At 42.3% G+C, this 16408-nt stretch overlaps 2 protein-coding genes across 3 annotated transcripts in view; both read right to left on the reverse strand.

Moving 5' to 3' along the window:
• The window catches only part of slc2a9 (solute carrier family 2 member 9), an 83335-nt gene extending 78217 nt beyond the window's left edge, over nucleotides 1-5118 (reverse strand). For both annotated transcript variants that reach the window (XM_018095214.2, XM_018095216.2), the window contains exon 1: nucleotides 4980-5118. In XM_018095214.2, coding sequence (XP_017950703.2) covers nucleotides 4980-5057 — 78 coding nt within the window. In that variant the 5' untranslated portion in view covers nucleotides 5058-5118. The remainder of the gene's footprint in view (nucleotides 1-4979) is intronic.
• A 5847-nt stretch (nucleotides 5119-10965) lies between these two features.
• The window catches only part of wdr1 (WD repeat domain 1), a 28937-nt gene continuing 23494 nt past the window's right edge, over nucleotides 10966-16408 (reverse strand). The window contains exons 12-15 of the mRNA NM_001006780.1: nucleotides 15625-15735; nucleotides 12848-13021; nucleotides 12125-12269; nucleotides 10966-11165 (exon numbers count right to left, since the gene is read on the reverse strand). Of these exons, the coding sequence (NP_001006781.1) occupies nucleotides 11056-11165; nucleotides 12125-12269; nucleotides 12848-13021; nucleotides 15625-15735 (540 nt within the window). The 3' untranslated portion in view covers nucleotides 10966-11055. The remainder of the gene's footprint in view (nucleotides 11166-12124; nucleotides 12270-12847; nucleotides 13022-15624; nucleotides 15736-16408) is intronic.

A 16408-nucleotide genomic window follows, 5' to 3' on the forward strand; every position in this document is an offset into this window, starting at 1 on the left:
CGGGAACTACATAACCCACAGTGCATTGCACTGTGATGTTCCTTTCCTTATTGACATCACATGTGCAGGGGATTGTGGGATTGGGGGGGATGCAGGTTGAAGGTAGGCTAAGGACAGTCAGCTACCATTACATTTTATTTCAGTCACAAATTAGTAGCCAGATCAGCAGGGGAACAGGGGGCGGGGCTTAAGGAACTGTTCCAAACCATATTATTACATTAAAAATCTTGAAAGGCTGCATATTTTTTAACTGACGTATATTGCAAAGCTGCTAAAAATTATGTTTACTTTTCAAAAAGCTTGTTTTTGGGTTAAGTCCCCCTTTAATTTCATCAGTTTCCTTGTAATAAAGGCTTCTATGTCTAAATCAAACTGTACTGCCAGGAAGACTTTGCACTTATTACACAGAGTGATATTAAAGTGGACTTTTCATTAGCCAGACAAAATGTAAAAGACATGATTATCAAGAAATATCAATGACTCAGATCTATATGAACCTCTTTTATCTGGGATTGTAACTAACAAGCAATAATGAACTGTTTAATTGGAACCAAGACAAAATAAATCAAAGATTTGCAGTTGTAAAGGATTAATAATGATTTGCAAATAAAACTAAAGAAATACTGCGAGTAGGCTAAGATGTTTTTATTTTTGCCTTAGACCAATTTCTTAGCACTCCAGTGACCATAGCTGTTTCTTTTCTGGCACCAGAAATAAATCATTTCGTGTTTTATGGCAGAAATTGACAATATGCAGTTGTGCTCCGAAGGTTACAGAATTTGTAAGATCCGGACCTCGAAACACGAGTGATTGGACAAAATGCAATTCTTTTAGTTTAAATGTGACTCAGATTAAAGGGGCGGTTCACATTCAGCTTAACCTTTAGTATATTTTCTTAACTTAATATCAGACATATGAACCATAATTCAAATATTGGGAGTTTTAGTGCAAGAAAATTTGAATCATGGAAAAAATTTGAATTCGGATGTTGATAAATCAGCCCCCTAGTAATCCCCACACTTTCTGATGTGCTGCATTAATCTTGCCGATTTTGAAGAAATTCCTGTGCCGCTGCAGCTCACACACCCCAAAAACAATAGACATCGATCTCCATGCTTCATAGGTAGGGGTGGGGCTTCTCCTTATGGTTCTTCCTGACTCCTCTCCATCTTTATTGATGTGTCCATAAAGTTCAAGTTTCGACTCATGACTCTATGTAGCCAATTTTTGTTCAAGTACCTCCATGTTGTGTGTGCTGAAACAGCCACATCACTTTCAGAGAAGCCTGTATTACAGTAGAAGTTGCTTGTGGGTTTCTCTTTGCATCCCAACAAATTCTCCTGCCAGTTGTGTCAAAAATCTTTCTTCGTCTACCTGACCATGGCTTGGTATTAACAGAGCCCTTCATTTTCCACTTCTTGATAGCAAGAACAGTACTGATTGGCATTTTCAAATGTTTGTATATCTTTCTCTATTAGCTTCCTGATATAGAAGGCTGAACTACTTTTGCCTTTGACGGTTCTTTTGCTTTCTCCATGCTTCAGTAACCAGCAAAGTCAGCGTAGCCCTAGCCTTTACTGCCATCGCAACCTCTGTGTGTGTTATCGTTATGAGTACTAAAGGACAACACAATTCTTTGATAAATTTTGTCAGGTAACCTGGCCAATATTCTCAAAAAAAAGAATGCTGTTTTGCTGGATCAAAATTACAAACATTTTACAAATTCTTCCAGGGGTATGTCAGCTCCTGGGCACAACTGACAGCATCACTCAAGGCAAAGCAGAATCATTTGTGTGAAAGGCTCAGTAACATTCCTTGGCTGCTTGGAGATACTTCAAAGGGCAAGGGAAGCGCTATTCACCCACCCAGAGAATATAGCTGCTAGCCTTGGCACTTGGGTGGTACTCGGTACTTCTCTTCTAGACCTGCAGAAGTACCTTCTAGACCTAGCGTTTCCCAAGGATCCATTGTAGCAGGGCTGGACTCTTTGGGGCACATTTAGTAATCCACGAACGTCCGAAAAGCGTCCGAATGCGTTTTTTTCGTAATGATCGGTATTTTGCGATTTTTTTCGTAAATTGTCGCGACTTTTTCGTAGCCGTTACGACTTTTTCGTAGCGCTATGACTTGCGCAAATTGACTTTTTCGTAGCCGTTGCGCCGAGTACGAAAGTTTCGGATTCATTCAAGCTTCAGTATCGTGACTTTCCTTGGGCCAGGTTGGAGCTGCAAAGTGCCATTGAGCCCTATGGGAGACTTTCCTTGGGCCGGGTTGGAGCTGCAGAGTGCCATTGAGCCCTATGGGAGACTTTCCTTGGGCCGGGTTGGAGCTGCAGAGTGCCATTGCGCCCTATGGGAGACTTTCCTTGGGCCGGGTTGGAGCTGCAGAGTGCCATTGAGCCCTATGGGAGACTTTCCTTGGGCCAGGTTGGAGCTGCAGAGTGCCATTGAGCCCTATGGGAGACTTTCCTTGGGCCGGGTTGGAGCTGCAGAGTGCCATTGAGCCCTATGGGAGACTTTCCTTGGGCCGGGTTGGAGCTGCAGAGTGCCATTGAGCCCTATGGGAGACTTTCCTTGGGCCGGGTTGGAGCTGCAGAGTGCCATTGAGTCCTATGGGAGGCTTTACTTGGGCCAGGTTGGAGCTGCAGAGTGCCATTGAGCCCTATGGGAGGCTTTCCTTGGGCCAGGTTGGAGCTGCAGAGTGCCATTGAGTCCTATGGGAGGCTTTCCTTGGGCCCAGGTTAGAGCTGCAGAGTGCCATTGAGCCCTATGGGAGACTTTACTTGGGCCGGGTTGGAGCTGCAGAGTGCCATTGAGTCCTATGGGAGGCTTCCAAAATCATGCAAAGTCTGAAAGGTTTGCCCGCTGTTTACGAGCACTCAATACGAAAAAGTCGCAACAATATACGAGCAAATCGTAACGGCTACGAAAAAGTCGCGACAATTCGCTCAAGTCGTAACGCTACGGTCACCTAAGACCAACAGAAAACACATATTTTTGCGTTTTTTTCGTAATGATCGGTATTTTGCGATTTTTTCGTAAAATTGTCGCGACTTTTTCGTAGCCGTTACGACTTTTTCGTAGCGTTATGACTTGCGCAAATTGACTTTTTCGTAGCCGTTGCGCCGAGTACGAAAGTTTCGGATTCATTCAAGCTTCAGTATCGTGACTTTCCTTGGGCCAGGTTGGAGCTGCAAAGTGCCATTGAGCCCTATGGGAGACTTTCCTTGGGCCGGGTTGGAGCTGCAGAGTGCCATTGAGCCCTATGGGAGACTTTCCTTGGGCCGGGTTGGAGCTGCAGAGTGCCATTGAGCCCTATGGGAGACTTTCCTTGGGCCGGGTTGGAGCTGCAGAGTGCCATTGAGCCCTATGGGAGACTTTCCTTGGGCCAGGTTGGAGCTGCAGAGTGCCATTGAGCCCTATGGGAGACTTTCCTTGGGCCGGGTTGGAGCTGCAGAGTGCCATTGAGCCCTATGGGAGACTTTCCTTGGGCCGGGTTGGAGCTGCAGAGTGCCATTGAGTCCTATGGGAGGCTTTACTTGGGCCAGGTTGGAGCTGCAGAGTGCCATTGAGCCCTATGGGAGGCTTTCCTTGGGCCAGGTTGGAGCTGCAGAGTGCCATTGAGTCCTATGGGAGGCTTTCCTTGGGCCCAGGTTAGAGCTGCAGAGTGCCATTGAGCCCTATGGGAGACTTTACTTGGGCCGGGTTGGAGCTGCAGAGTGCCATTGAGTCCTATGGGAGGCTTCCAAAATCATGCAAAGTCTGAAAGGTTTGCCCGCTGTTTACGAGCACTCAATACGAAAAAGTCGCAACAATATACGAGCAAATCGTAACGGCTACGAAAAAGTCGCGACAATTCGCTCAAGTCGTAACGCTACGGTCACCTAAGACCAACAGAAAACACATATTTCCGATGGTTTTAGGAATAATTTTATGGTTGGGGGTCACCACAACATGAGGAACTGTATTAAAGGGTGGCGGCATTAGGAAGGTTGAGAACCACTGCTATAGAGAATTTAAGTGTTAGTAGTAGAGGAATATTCAGCAAATAACAATGCACAGCAAGGGACCCATTGCATTGTAGTCTCATTTTAGGAAAGTCCTCACACAGGGGGTATTAACACTGTGAGGTCTGCAATGAATACAGCCAGGGCTATATTTCATATAAAGGCACCAAAGGGCATATGTCAGGGGCAGCAGCCCCCAACCAGCTGCCAGACACTGGGGTCTACATTTGGCAGTGGGGCTGAGGGAGACGGCAGGGTATTACACTTTGCAATCAGCAGGAGCCCCTGTCCCTTTCCTTATGAAGGATGGAGCCCGAGCCAGATGCCCCTATATGCCTGCCCCCGGGGATGGCTCTGCACAGCCATATTAGCATCATGGATTCAATGGAATAAGTTTGCCAACACTAGAACTCCCGGTATCCCAGCATCACTGAAATGCCCAGCTGCCCTAGTTAGGACACAAATGGATACCCAAAACTTGCTTTTAGGGGCTCTAAAAATGAAAGTAAAAAAATAGGTTGCACGCATAGATTTGTTGAGGGTTTTACCTGCCTGCCCCCCCCCCCCCCCCCTTCAACCTCAGGAAAGCAGACCCTGTAGTTGCAGGAGGGCCCAGGGGTATGAAGAGACCATTGAGACCTGAATTAAGAGTCATTTCAAATATGTTGCTAAAACTAAAGTTTTGTGGGCCCTAAATTCAATGTTGTTGTGGGCCAGTAACGCATAGTTAGACACAAATAGCAGCAGCAGCATGAGTTTATATATACAATTATATATCCTCACTGACAATAGATACATCCAATTGAACTTCAGACCTTCCCCATTGAGAGACACCCATACAGGACTGTAGTACAGCAATGCACTTGAGTCTGTTACTTCCTGGACTAATGACAGTTCCATGCAGAGACTTACACTGTGTAATTGCCTCTGACAGAGTTGAAGTTCTTATTCACTTTATATGAATAGGAATTACCTGGTTCAGCCGCTCCAGCTCCCAGTCTCCCTGCTGCTTCTCCATGTCTAGCTGTGTGGGAACTCTGGGCTGTACCATCAGGCTGCACTGACAGGGCTCACTTTAGGCCACGCCCCCACAGCTTCTCGGGTCCCTGCCCCCCCCCCCCCCCCCCCCCACAGACAGCGGAGTGATTGACAGGAGGCACGAAGGGTTGTGGGGCGCCTCTCATCCTGCCCGAATGTCCCGGATCCCGCTGAGCCCCGCACTGCGCCTGCGCACAACCCTCCTCTCACTTTACCTTATGCGGCTCTGGGAGGTGTTGGGCGGCTGGGGTGTAGTTCAGCGGAGCTGCAGGCAAACCTTTCCACTTGGGAAGAAGGAAGGGGTGTGGGATAGTTATGTATTTCTTTATTTTAGATCCTGGGCTGCAGCTAAGAACATAAGGTCTGGCTGTATCTATATGAGGGTGATTTTGAGCAAGGATGTTTGTCATGGGATATGAGGGTTATAGTTCAGCAACACCTCAATAGGAACTCCAAGGAGCAGGGCCATTTTTACCTTATATATCTGAATTTGAAGGGCCACATTCTGCAATCTTGGACATCCATGCTAATAAGCTACTAGGGCCCTTTGCTTGGGGACCCCAGTATTGTCTTACTGGAATGGAGCCCCAATAATGGCCCTTGCATGCACAATCCCACCCCTCATCCACTGGGCCCTGCCCCTTTATATCATATTCTCCCCTCTTTGCCCCATTCCAACCTACAAATTGCACCATCCCAGATATTGGGCCCCCCATCATTTACAGGGCCCCCAGCCGGAGTACCAGATTTAATGTAAACATCCTTCTCTTTGTGCAGGACTACATCATGCAGGAATACATCATTTTACTCTTTGTGCAGGACTACATCATGTTAATCATTTTAATGGCTGACCATGTAGTTACATTAGCCTGCAGGGATGTGAAGCTGCCCAAGTCTGCCAAGGGATGCTGGGAGTTGTAGTTCAAGGCCTGAGCAAGAGAATTCACTGAGGCAGTGCAGTTATCAGACTGTGTAAGGCTACAGGTGGGATGCTGGGAATAGTAGTTTAGAAACAGCTGGGATGGTCTCTTGGATATCAAGTTGATTTGGGCCCTTCCCTTAATGATAAAATCTTTGAAGCTTGGCATATAAAGTGCAGAGGAATCAGCCAGATGGATAGGAGCTGAATTCCTATTATTCAGTGTATATATAACACAATGAATAGCTGTTACTAATCATATCTATCTGCTAGAAATTCAGGTTCTTCGTCACAAAAAACATGTCTTTCAGGTTTCAGTAGATTTTGTTTTCAGATTCCCTATGCGTCTGCGTCAGTTAAGCTCCAGAAGCCTGGGGCTATTCCATGTGTCCCCGTGCAGCTTTGTGATCAGGCCCGGACTGGCAATCTCCATACAGACTCAGGGGCTGCTGTAAAATGCCATAGACGGTTACTTTCTATTGGGCCTATTATAAAGCTGTTTGGGCCCAATTTTCAAATCTCATTCCAGACGTGTTTGTGATTGCTGGCACAGATTATTTTCGGTAGAACAACAACCCTTTGAATTAAAGTCATGCATTCTGTAGTCGCAGTACACTATTCTTTATTACCCTGTGTGGCTTATGCTTCAGGGTAGGGAAGATATTTAGTTGGCGGATTTCCAAGGGTAGGGCCACTATGTTCTATAATTTGCACAGGCTTTTAACACTTCCCTCAGTAAAAGATCAATCGAGTACAGGCGTTGGAGTAATAAAGTTGCAACATCTTCTCTGCACTCAGCATGTAATAGCAGTATGGTGCTGCTCTGCACTGAAGGGCCACAACCAATGCAGTGCTATAGAAGCCTATAGTTAGCCCCTGCTGACAGGAGGCCTATGCCAGCAACATCAGCAAAATAAACTTCACTTACAATATATAAATTATTTTAATTTTGTTTCCTTCAGCCTTGGAATTCACAGATGCAGCAAGCAGGAAGGCGCCATTTTGTGAACATTGTTATTAAGGCAAGTTTTGTATCATTCCAACATCTTGTTCATATGCCTAAATGGGGGCCCTAATGCACGCATCCATGCACTGGCGACACAGATGGTGAGGAGGGAGGGGGAATGATAGGATATAAGAAGTTCTGAATATAAAGTGAAAGTAACTGTCTGCCCCGCCTCTATGCATAAGGCAAAGAGGTGGAGAAGGCAATATATGGTTGACAGCTGGGATTTTTAAATGCTTTTATAATGGGTCTGGATGTGTTAATAAAAATTAATTTAGGTTTCATGTTTAATTTGAAAAGGACTTTTACTGTACAGTTTTTTAGGTTTTTTTAAGTTTTCATATGTTTTATTTATTCTTTAAAAGTAAATCTTTCTTAAAAGAACACAGTGCAATCCAATTTATATCTCAGTACATCAGCCAATAGTTTTTTCTTTTTCCTAGGGGAGTAGTATTATGAGTGCCCTTTTCCCTGACAGTCCCCTAGTACCTTAGCACCTAAGGGGGGGGGTGGAGTCCTTATTTTACAAGGGAAGTAACTCCCTTTTCCTGGGTCAAAGTATGACAAACGTAGTTTTATGACTTGGCCACAAGATGGCAGTGTGCTATAATATATACAGTAGAGCAGCCATATGGCCTGGGTCTATTTTGTATAGAAGCACAACTGAGCAGGTAGGTGGGAATTACAGTGGAACCTGGCCTACGCTTAGGTCCAGATGGGGGTCAGGTATAGTTCTGTCATGGGTCACACTAGGTGTGACAGATAATTAGGGCTAGCTAGATGAGCTCTTGTCTCAGACGAGGATTGTAGTGGCATAAAGATCCCGGGTGTACTGTTGCCCAGAAGAATGGTGCAAGTGTACAGGCTCAGAGATAGAATAGAGAATTGCTTGGGTTGCACTTGGGAGGAGATTCCCAAAAGCTGGGAGTGACCCATTGTTGCCCTGCGGGGATAGAGTTGTATTGACCAAGTGTTGTGAGTATATACCTGATCTATGCTATGAATGAATTCTGCATTGCTACTTGGTATTACTCCAATATGGATCAAGTTCAATAAACAGTTCCTGGTTAAGTTTAAGAATTACTGGTGCCTTTCTTTGTGAGAGTTATAGTTTCACAACACCGTGGTCTCCACCATATAGGAAGGCTCATGCCTGAGAGATATAGCCATATATTTTTGGTGTAGCTTATGGTTGTGTGAATAGCAGTTTAGCATAAGCTTACAAGAGCATGATAGTTGTCTATGGAATGTTACCCTTATTGGATTGCAAGATATTTTATTTATTTATTTATAGTTGCTAGGAATGGGGCATTCTATAAGATGCTAAAAGGTCACTCACCCCTTTAAAGTTACAGCTGCAGGAACATCTCTGCTCTGTCCTACCTGTCACAGTGGGCAATACAACTGATGCAAGAAGTCAAGAGATGCTTCCTGCACCAGTAAAAGAAGACTTTGCAGTTCAGCCTTTCTACCCGCTCAGGCCAAACCCACAGGAGCACAGACTTTACACATTCATGATATTAGTAGCACAAATTGCGACCATAAAATCTACCAAAAATATAATGACAATTGCTTCCCAGAATTCTACATTAAGTTGTATGATATTTAATGTGGAAATCTAGCCCATTTAGCCATTAAATCTAGAAGCTTAATGAAAGAAGCATACATTAATTTTGTCTTATTTGTATTTCCTTTCTGTATTTATATGAATTTTTAGCATTCTTCTGTCTCTAAACACTAAAGCATAACAGCCATAAATTAAAAAAAAGTTTGATATTTACCTTTAGCAATATGTTTACATTTATTTAAAGGGGAACTTCACCCAAACACAAATTAAGCTTTTAAAAAGTAAAACACAATTTCAAGCAACTTTACAATATACATCAATTACAAATATGCAGCCTTTTCCTGATTTTTAATGTAATAATATGGTTTGGAACAGTTCCCTAAGCCCCGCCCCCTGCTGATCTGGCTGACTACTTTGGGACTCAAATAAAATATAACAGTAGTCGGCTGTCCCCAGCCTGCCTTCCGCCTGCATCCTCCCAATCCCACAATCCCCTGCACACGTGATTCCAATAAAGAAATGAACATCACAGTGCAATGCATTGTGGGTTATGTAGTTCCTGCATGCTGTCTGTAAGCTGTGGAGAAGTTGGTAAAATTTGTAACATCAGTGTTTTAGTCCCTTCTCCCCTGCCAGGATTTCAAATGATGCAGATACTTCATACTTCTTGAAGGAACAGATTCCAGTGATATTAGGGGTTTCTGTTGTGTGGGGCTCCCTAAAGCATTTTTTAGTTTAGTAGCATACAGTAGAATTGCCATTCTGTGGTCAAAACAGATTTCAATGGCAGGGCAGATAAGAGGACCTCACTCGAACAAGTCGAGAACAAGAAAAGAGCTCTGGTACTCGGAGCAAGTAGTAGCAGGGCAAGCCCTTGCGAATGGACTTGTTATGGACTATTTATTATTTGCATTATTTAACCCACTTTTGGGTACATTTACTTTAATGATTTTCACCCACTAATAGGTTTGTTTTTCCTAAATTTTCCTTGATAATTGTGCAAATTATGTGTCTTCAAATAGCTGTTGCTCTCTGACAAAGGGGTTCTTTGCCCCGAAACGTTGCACTTCCGCAATAACATTTGCAAGGGCTTGCCCTGTTATTAATTGCTCCGAGGGTCAGTGCTCTTTTCTAGTTCTTGGGAAAACTGATGAAAGTCAGAAGAATAACAATCAGCACTCACAAAACAAGCAAAGTACAAATGAAAGGTTCAATTCACACGGTGTCCCCTTCAAACCCAAATTACTAACGAAATGTAGAATACAGCACCAATAGGGAAGCATCTCTTAAAAAAAAAGCCTTTATTAAAAAGAAGACGGAAAGTCATTTTGGCATTTTACAGCCAATAGATTCACCACATTAGTGCCATCAAGAATGCTATATTTATTCTGCAGTAAGCTTTACCATAGCTGAGTAAATAGCTCTAGACGCTCCATCTGTTTGTTTAAGAAAGCAGCTCCTATTTTAGCTTGGTCTCAGTAGCTTCCTGCTGCAGCTCTAATCACACATTCTGATGGAGGGGGAGTGAATTTTTATTGGAGGGGGGGAGCAGAAGAGAGGAGAGAGCCAGGCAGACTTGGCTCCAGGAATGAAGGATTTTTCCGAGAGGGGAAGTTAGATACCAAAGTACACAGTTACACAAAAGGAAGACAAGAAATCCTGTGTTTCTTTTGATAGAGGACTCAGTGCAGCATTTCTGAGTGCTTATGGCTGTATTTACATAGACCTTTCTGATAAAGCTTACTTAGTTTTTACCATTCCTTCACCTTTAAATATCACATGGCTTTAGATCTACGACAATGCAACGTTTCAGGCCAATGCTCAGCCTTTTATAAAGCTTGATCAACATCGTCAGAGATCTAAAGCCATGTGATATTTAATAAAAGCTTTTTAAAATATACTTCCCTCTTGGTGCTGTATTCTACATTTCGAAAGTCAGATTTCACATCACCACTCCAAATATCAGCGCCGGGATTGAAAGGCAAAACTTTGACTTGTAAATACATAAAAATGTTTATTAGTTACCCTCACTTATGATCTGCAGAAAATTTGAGGCAACAGGTTCATGAAGTATGGTCAAGAGCAACAATACACTGTAGCTGCACACAACAGGATTCTGACTTTTGAGCACAAAGTGTTAAACCACTATGATTGCGGATACAGAAATGTCCTGTAATACAAAAATGAGAAGTTGGTATCTCATGCTGTCACATAGCACACCGAGTTTTGATATTAAACACTGCCAGTCTGACACCTTCCTGTGAATGCAAAACAAATCTGGGCCCCTGGAATGTTGACCAAGTGTTAAGAGCTTTCCGTTTGCAAGTGACCATTCACTAAAGCTTTTCAATGTACAGTACATTGGTTATAGAGAAGAGACACCACCTTTAAGAGAATGAGAAAGTGGCACAACATCCAAAAAGGATATAAACAGATAGAGATTTTTTTTTTATTATTATTATTCCCAATGCAGTAGTTTCCGTCCCTGAACATCTTTATTCTAAGGTAGTGGGGTGTGCTCATTTGAAGGTGACTGTCCACTGTTTTACACATGCATCATGGGATACCGTCGCCAACGTGTGTTCGTCCAACCAGGCCAAGCTGCTCACATGGTGTAGCCTATGGGCATCTAGAAAGATAAAAATGGTGAAATGAATAAATACAGAGGATATTTCTAAGGGGAACAACAATAGATTTAAGAACAGTAATAGCCAGGTTAGCTGAAACATGTACAGGTAGAAAAACCACCCTCAACACCCACTACTTTATATCCTATTCATACATGCCTGTGGTATAAATAGGGATAGTGTTTAGTTTCAGTGGGGGCCCATTTATAAAAACTGGGTGAATTTGCCCATGAGCAGTAACTCATAGCAACCAACCACTGATCGTATCTTTTAAGCCTTAAACAATAAAATCATACATTTGATTGGTTGCCATGGTTCAGGTGTAAATCTGCCCAGTGTTTATAAATGAGCCCCAGTGACTGGACAGTAATGTATCAGGCAACAGTAAAGCCAATATGGCTTTTGAGAGGTGATGGTTATTTGACTATATTCAACTGGACTTTATTATTAACCTGCTCAGTATGGCAAATATACAGACATAAATTACATGAAATATTGCAATAAAACAGGAAGGAGTCAAATGCCTTCAGTGAATTGTTCAGGTAATGTAAGCAAAGTGTTGCTTCTTAGATAGAACCAGGAGAGGCAAACTGCTCAAAATTAAAACCATCAATTTAGCTTGTGCACTATAGACAGATAAAGTGAAACAAGGCTTTGGGGGTGTGGCTGCTGAATGTACAGATAAATTGCCTATAAAAAGCGTTTTGGCCACCAATGTAGCCAAACTGCACAATACCAAACTGCTCCCCCATTTGCATCCCTCAAACATGCTCTAAGAGTAATTCTCCTATAGTCATTAATATTTCCAAGTCAGTAACTATTCACTAAATGGCCTTCAGCTTGTCTGTTCTGGGCGGTGTCCAGCCCCACAGCTTGGAAACCATTGCATACTACTCTATTAGGTTACAGAACAACTTTCACAGTAAAAAATAAATAAATAAATAAATGACAACATTTTTACCTGGTATTTTGATTCTTGCATCTGGATCGCTCAAGGTCCAAACATACACCATCATATCCATGCCACTACTTGCAAAGTGCTCGTTGTCAGGAGACCAGGCTACAGAAACAGCTTTTGCATGGTGTCCATAGTAAACATTTTGCTCCTAGTCCCAATAATAAAAAGTCAATTTTATTGGATTTTTTTTTTTTTTGCAGTGCATGCTTTCTGCTCTGTAATGGAAGGGGGACATGGCTCCTCTGTTGCACAGGCTGTGAGCTTTCATGGACTGAAGGATGCACCCATCACCCAGAACTGAGCACTGACCACACAGCCTGTATAACAAGTCCTACCACTTGACACAATACAGAGTATAAGCTGCACAACACTTTACAAAAATAAGAAAAAAAACACAAACCCATAAAACCTCAGTTTTACTACATACCCCAACTCTGATTCAGTTGTATGCATACCAGTAGATTGTAAAGGTGTCAAGACCACAGATTCATATGACACCTTATACAATGCTTTATCCATCAAGTAATAACAGGCAAAGGTTTGTTCCAGGGCTAGTAACCCATACCATCAAATAATGCCTTCAAACCGCAAATGCTACTTGATAACTGGTTGCTGGGGGCACTTTGGCTTGGAGCAAAATTTGCCCCTAATAAAGTATTAATTACTCCCAAGATTTTTACTAGGTGACAAACAGGGTTTAGTATATATGCCTAGAAATATTCTTACCGAATATCCATCAGCCACATTGAAGACTGTAACGACTTTGTTAGCGTCGGTGACTGCAAGGAAGGCACCATCATGGGAATAGGCAAGGTCAGTCACTGCACCTTTTACTGGTAAGCTCTTGCCTTCATCCTTCAAAGAATTTCCTTGAATCGAATACAGGTGAACGTTCCCATCCTAAAAAGAAAACAGATACAGAGCCACATGGGCAGAAAAAGTAGTTTAGATATTGTTTTTAATTAAAGCAAAAGGGAAACAGTCTCGTTATTTTTCTGTAACTAAAAAAAAAAAAAGTGTATATGGCCCTTTAATATCCACTGCTGTACATACTAGAAGGGAGACCTACCAGATGGCCACTAAGCAGTTCAGGAAAAAACTAAAGTGTAAATAGAGATGCAGAGCTTGGGTTTGTATTAGCAGACATGACTGACTTGCTGTGGAGCTGCTGCTATAAATTTTACTTCTTATACCCTGCAAAAATTCCAAGTTCATGCAACTCTGTGGTGCCAAGTTGTGACAACATTCTGTGGCTGTCCCCTGCTAACATACAGTACACCCAAAAGGGCCCGAAGATTCTCTCAGAGATGTCATATAAAAGGGGATGGCCGGGGAGTCTGGTGATATGAACACGGATCACATGGGGCATACACAACATTTAATGAATTAATTCCTTTAGAAATATATGGTAAAGCAATAGAACACAAAGCCCTATTTAGCTATGCAGAACATGGGTGTACACTGACCCTTGTTTCCCACTGTTGAATTTTTAGAGCATGTTTTTATAGAAAATAAACAGTACTACAAATAATGTTTTATAGCAGTTCTTCAATTATGGAACCAATCAATCAGGTCCATTTAAGGCAGACAGCACCACATATTTCCTTGCTATTAATATAAAGAAGTGAAAATCACCTAGTGATGCAGGCTCATGCGATTTGTGGGAGAGAGACAGTATGAAAGGCTTACTGAAATAATCCTGCTTTTGCCCAGCTGCCTTGCAACTACTGTGAATGGCTGCTTGGTATAATGGTCTAATGATATGGGTTATTTGGCTGAAAATGACCTGGTTATGGAGCTGTTTGAAGGCTGTTAAAAGAAGGTTTAATATACAGTGGAGGAAATAATTATTTGACCCCTCACTGATTTTGTAATTTTGTCCAGTGACAAAGAAATGAAAAGTCTCAGAACAGTATAATTTCAATGGAAGGTTTATTTTAACAGTGGCAGATAGCACATCAAAAGGAAAATCGAAAAAATAACTTTAAATAAAAGATAGCAACTGATTTGCATTTCATTGAGTGAAATAAGTTTTTGAACCCTGTAACAAAAAAAGACTTAATACTTAGTGGAAAAACCCTTGTTTGCAAGCACAGAGGTCAAACGTTTCTTGTAATTGATGAGCAAGTTTGCGCACATTTTAGGAGGAATGTTGGTCCACTCCTCTTTGCAGATCATCTCTAAATCCCTAAGGTTTCGAGGCTGTCTCTGTGCAACTCTGAGCTTGAGCTCCCTCCATAGGTTTTCTATTGGATTAAGGTCCGGAGACTGACTAGGCCACTCCATGACCTTAATGTGCTTCTTCTTGAGCCACTCCTTTGTTGCCTTTGCTGTATGTTTTGGGTCATTGTCGTGCTGGAACACCCATCCACGACCCATTTTCAGTTTCCTGGCAGAGGGAAGGAGGTTGTCGTTCAGGATTTCACGATACATGGCTCCGTCCATTTTCCCGTTAATGCGAATAAGTTGTCCTGTGCCCTTAGCAGAAAAACACCCCCAAAGCAAAATGTTTCCACCCCCATGCTTGACGGTGGGGACGGTGTTTTGGGGGTCATAGGCAGCATTTTTCTTCCTCCAAACACAGCGAGTTGAGTAAATGCCAAAGAGCTCTATTTTGGTCTCATCAGACCACAGCACCTTCTCCCAGTCACTCACAGAATCATTCAGGTGTTCATTGGCAAATGTCAGACGGGCCTGCACATGTGCCTTCTTGAGCAGGGGGACCTTGCGAGCCCTGCAGGATTTTAATCCATTGCGGTGTAATGTGTTTCCAATGGTTTTCTTGGTGACTGTGGTCCCTGCTAATTTGAGGTCATTAACTAACTCCTCCCATGTAGTTCTAGGATGCTTTTTCACCTTTCTCAGAATCATTGACACCCCACGAGGTGAGATCTTGCGTGGAGCCCCAGAGCGAGGTCGATTGATGGTCATTTTGTGCTCCTTCCATTTTCGAACAATCGCACCAACAGTTGTCACCTTCTCTCCCAGCTTCTTGCTAATGGTTGTGTAGCCCATTCCAGCCTTGTGCAGGTCTACAATTTTGTCTCTGACATCCATGGACAGCTCTTTGGTCTTTCCCATGTTGGAGAGTTTGGAGTCTGCTTGATTGATTGATTCTGTGGACAGGTGTCTTTTATACAGGTGACTAGTTAAGACAGGTGTCCTTAATGAGGTTGACTAATTGAGTAGAAGTGTCTAACCACTCTGTGGGAGCCAGAACTCTTAATGGTTGGTAGGGGTTCAAAAACTTATTTCACTCAATGAAATGCAAATCAGTTGCTATCTTTTATTTAAAGTTATTTTTTCGATTTTCCTTTTGATGTGCTATCTGCCACTGTTAAAATAAACCTACCATTGAAATGATACTCTTCTGAGACTTTTCATTTCTTTGTCATTGGACAAACTTACAAAATCAGTGAGGGGTCAAATAATTATTTCCTCCACTGTAAGCATGTTAAAGCCAACAAAAGCCTTAACAGAAAAGGAGTTAAAGGAAAACTTACCACTCCACCAACAGCAACTGTGCCGGAGCCCTTGTGAATTGCTACAGCCTCTGGTTCATAGTCCAACGAGTCAATTGCAAAAACCTTTTTCTTGTCTTTCAGCAGAACAATCTAATGGCAGACAAAAATAAATAAATACATGGCATACTGTTAGCACTGACATATGTTTATTAAAGGGTGAAAATATTTGTCTATTCTGTATTCTTCTGCTGGCCCATTGACAGGATCATGTATATTTTAGCCATACCGTAGGGAGGACCAGCCAGAAGAGAAGCAATAATTAGATCTGTGTAGAACACCTATTTGCTCTCCTAGATATTTAAATTTGAAATTCATTGAAGGCAAAATTAGTAGTGAACAACTATTCAGTGGAACCGCACATATTCACATATTCTTGAAACCATGGTGGATACCTGTAACCCTGTTAGGAGCCAAGGGGAGGGCCTGACCAAGTGTTATGTTATAAAATGTCCTATAAGTCTTTATAATTTATTTTTTTCTGTACTTTTTGTAGTTCTGTGAGCTTACAATTGTTATTACTATTATTAATTATTTTTCTATTCATTTCATCTCCTATTTATATTCCAGTCTCTTTCAAACCAGTTTGCTAAGGTAAACAAGACCCTAGTGACCTGATAGTTGCTGACATCCCAAACTAAATCACTGCTGAACAAAAACCTTAATAACTGGAAAAAAAAAAAAACTCCAACTGCATATTGTCTCAAAATATCAATGTCTATTTAATACTAAACATTAGTTTAAATGCAAACAACCCCTTTAATGT

This window comes from Xenopus tropicalis, chromosome 1, assembly GCF_000004195.4.
Source record: "Xenopus tropicalis strain Nigerian chromosome 1, UCB_Xtro_10.0, whole genome shotgun sequence".
NCBI classification, from domain to species: domain Eukaryota; kingdom Metazoa; phylum Chordata; class Amphibia; order Anura; family Pipidae; genus Xenopus; species Xenopus tropicalis.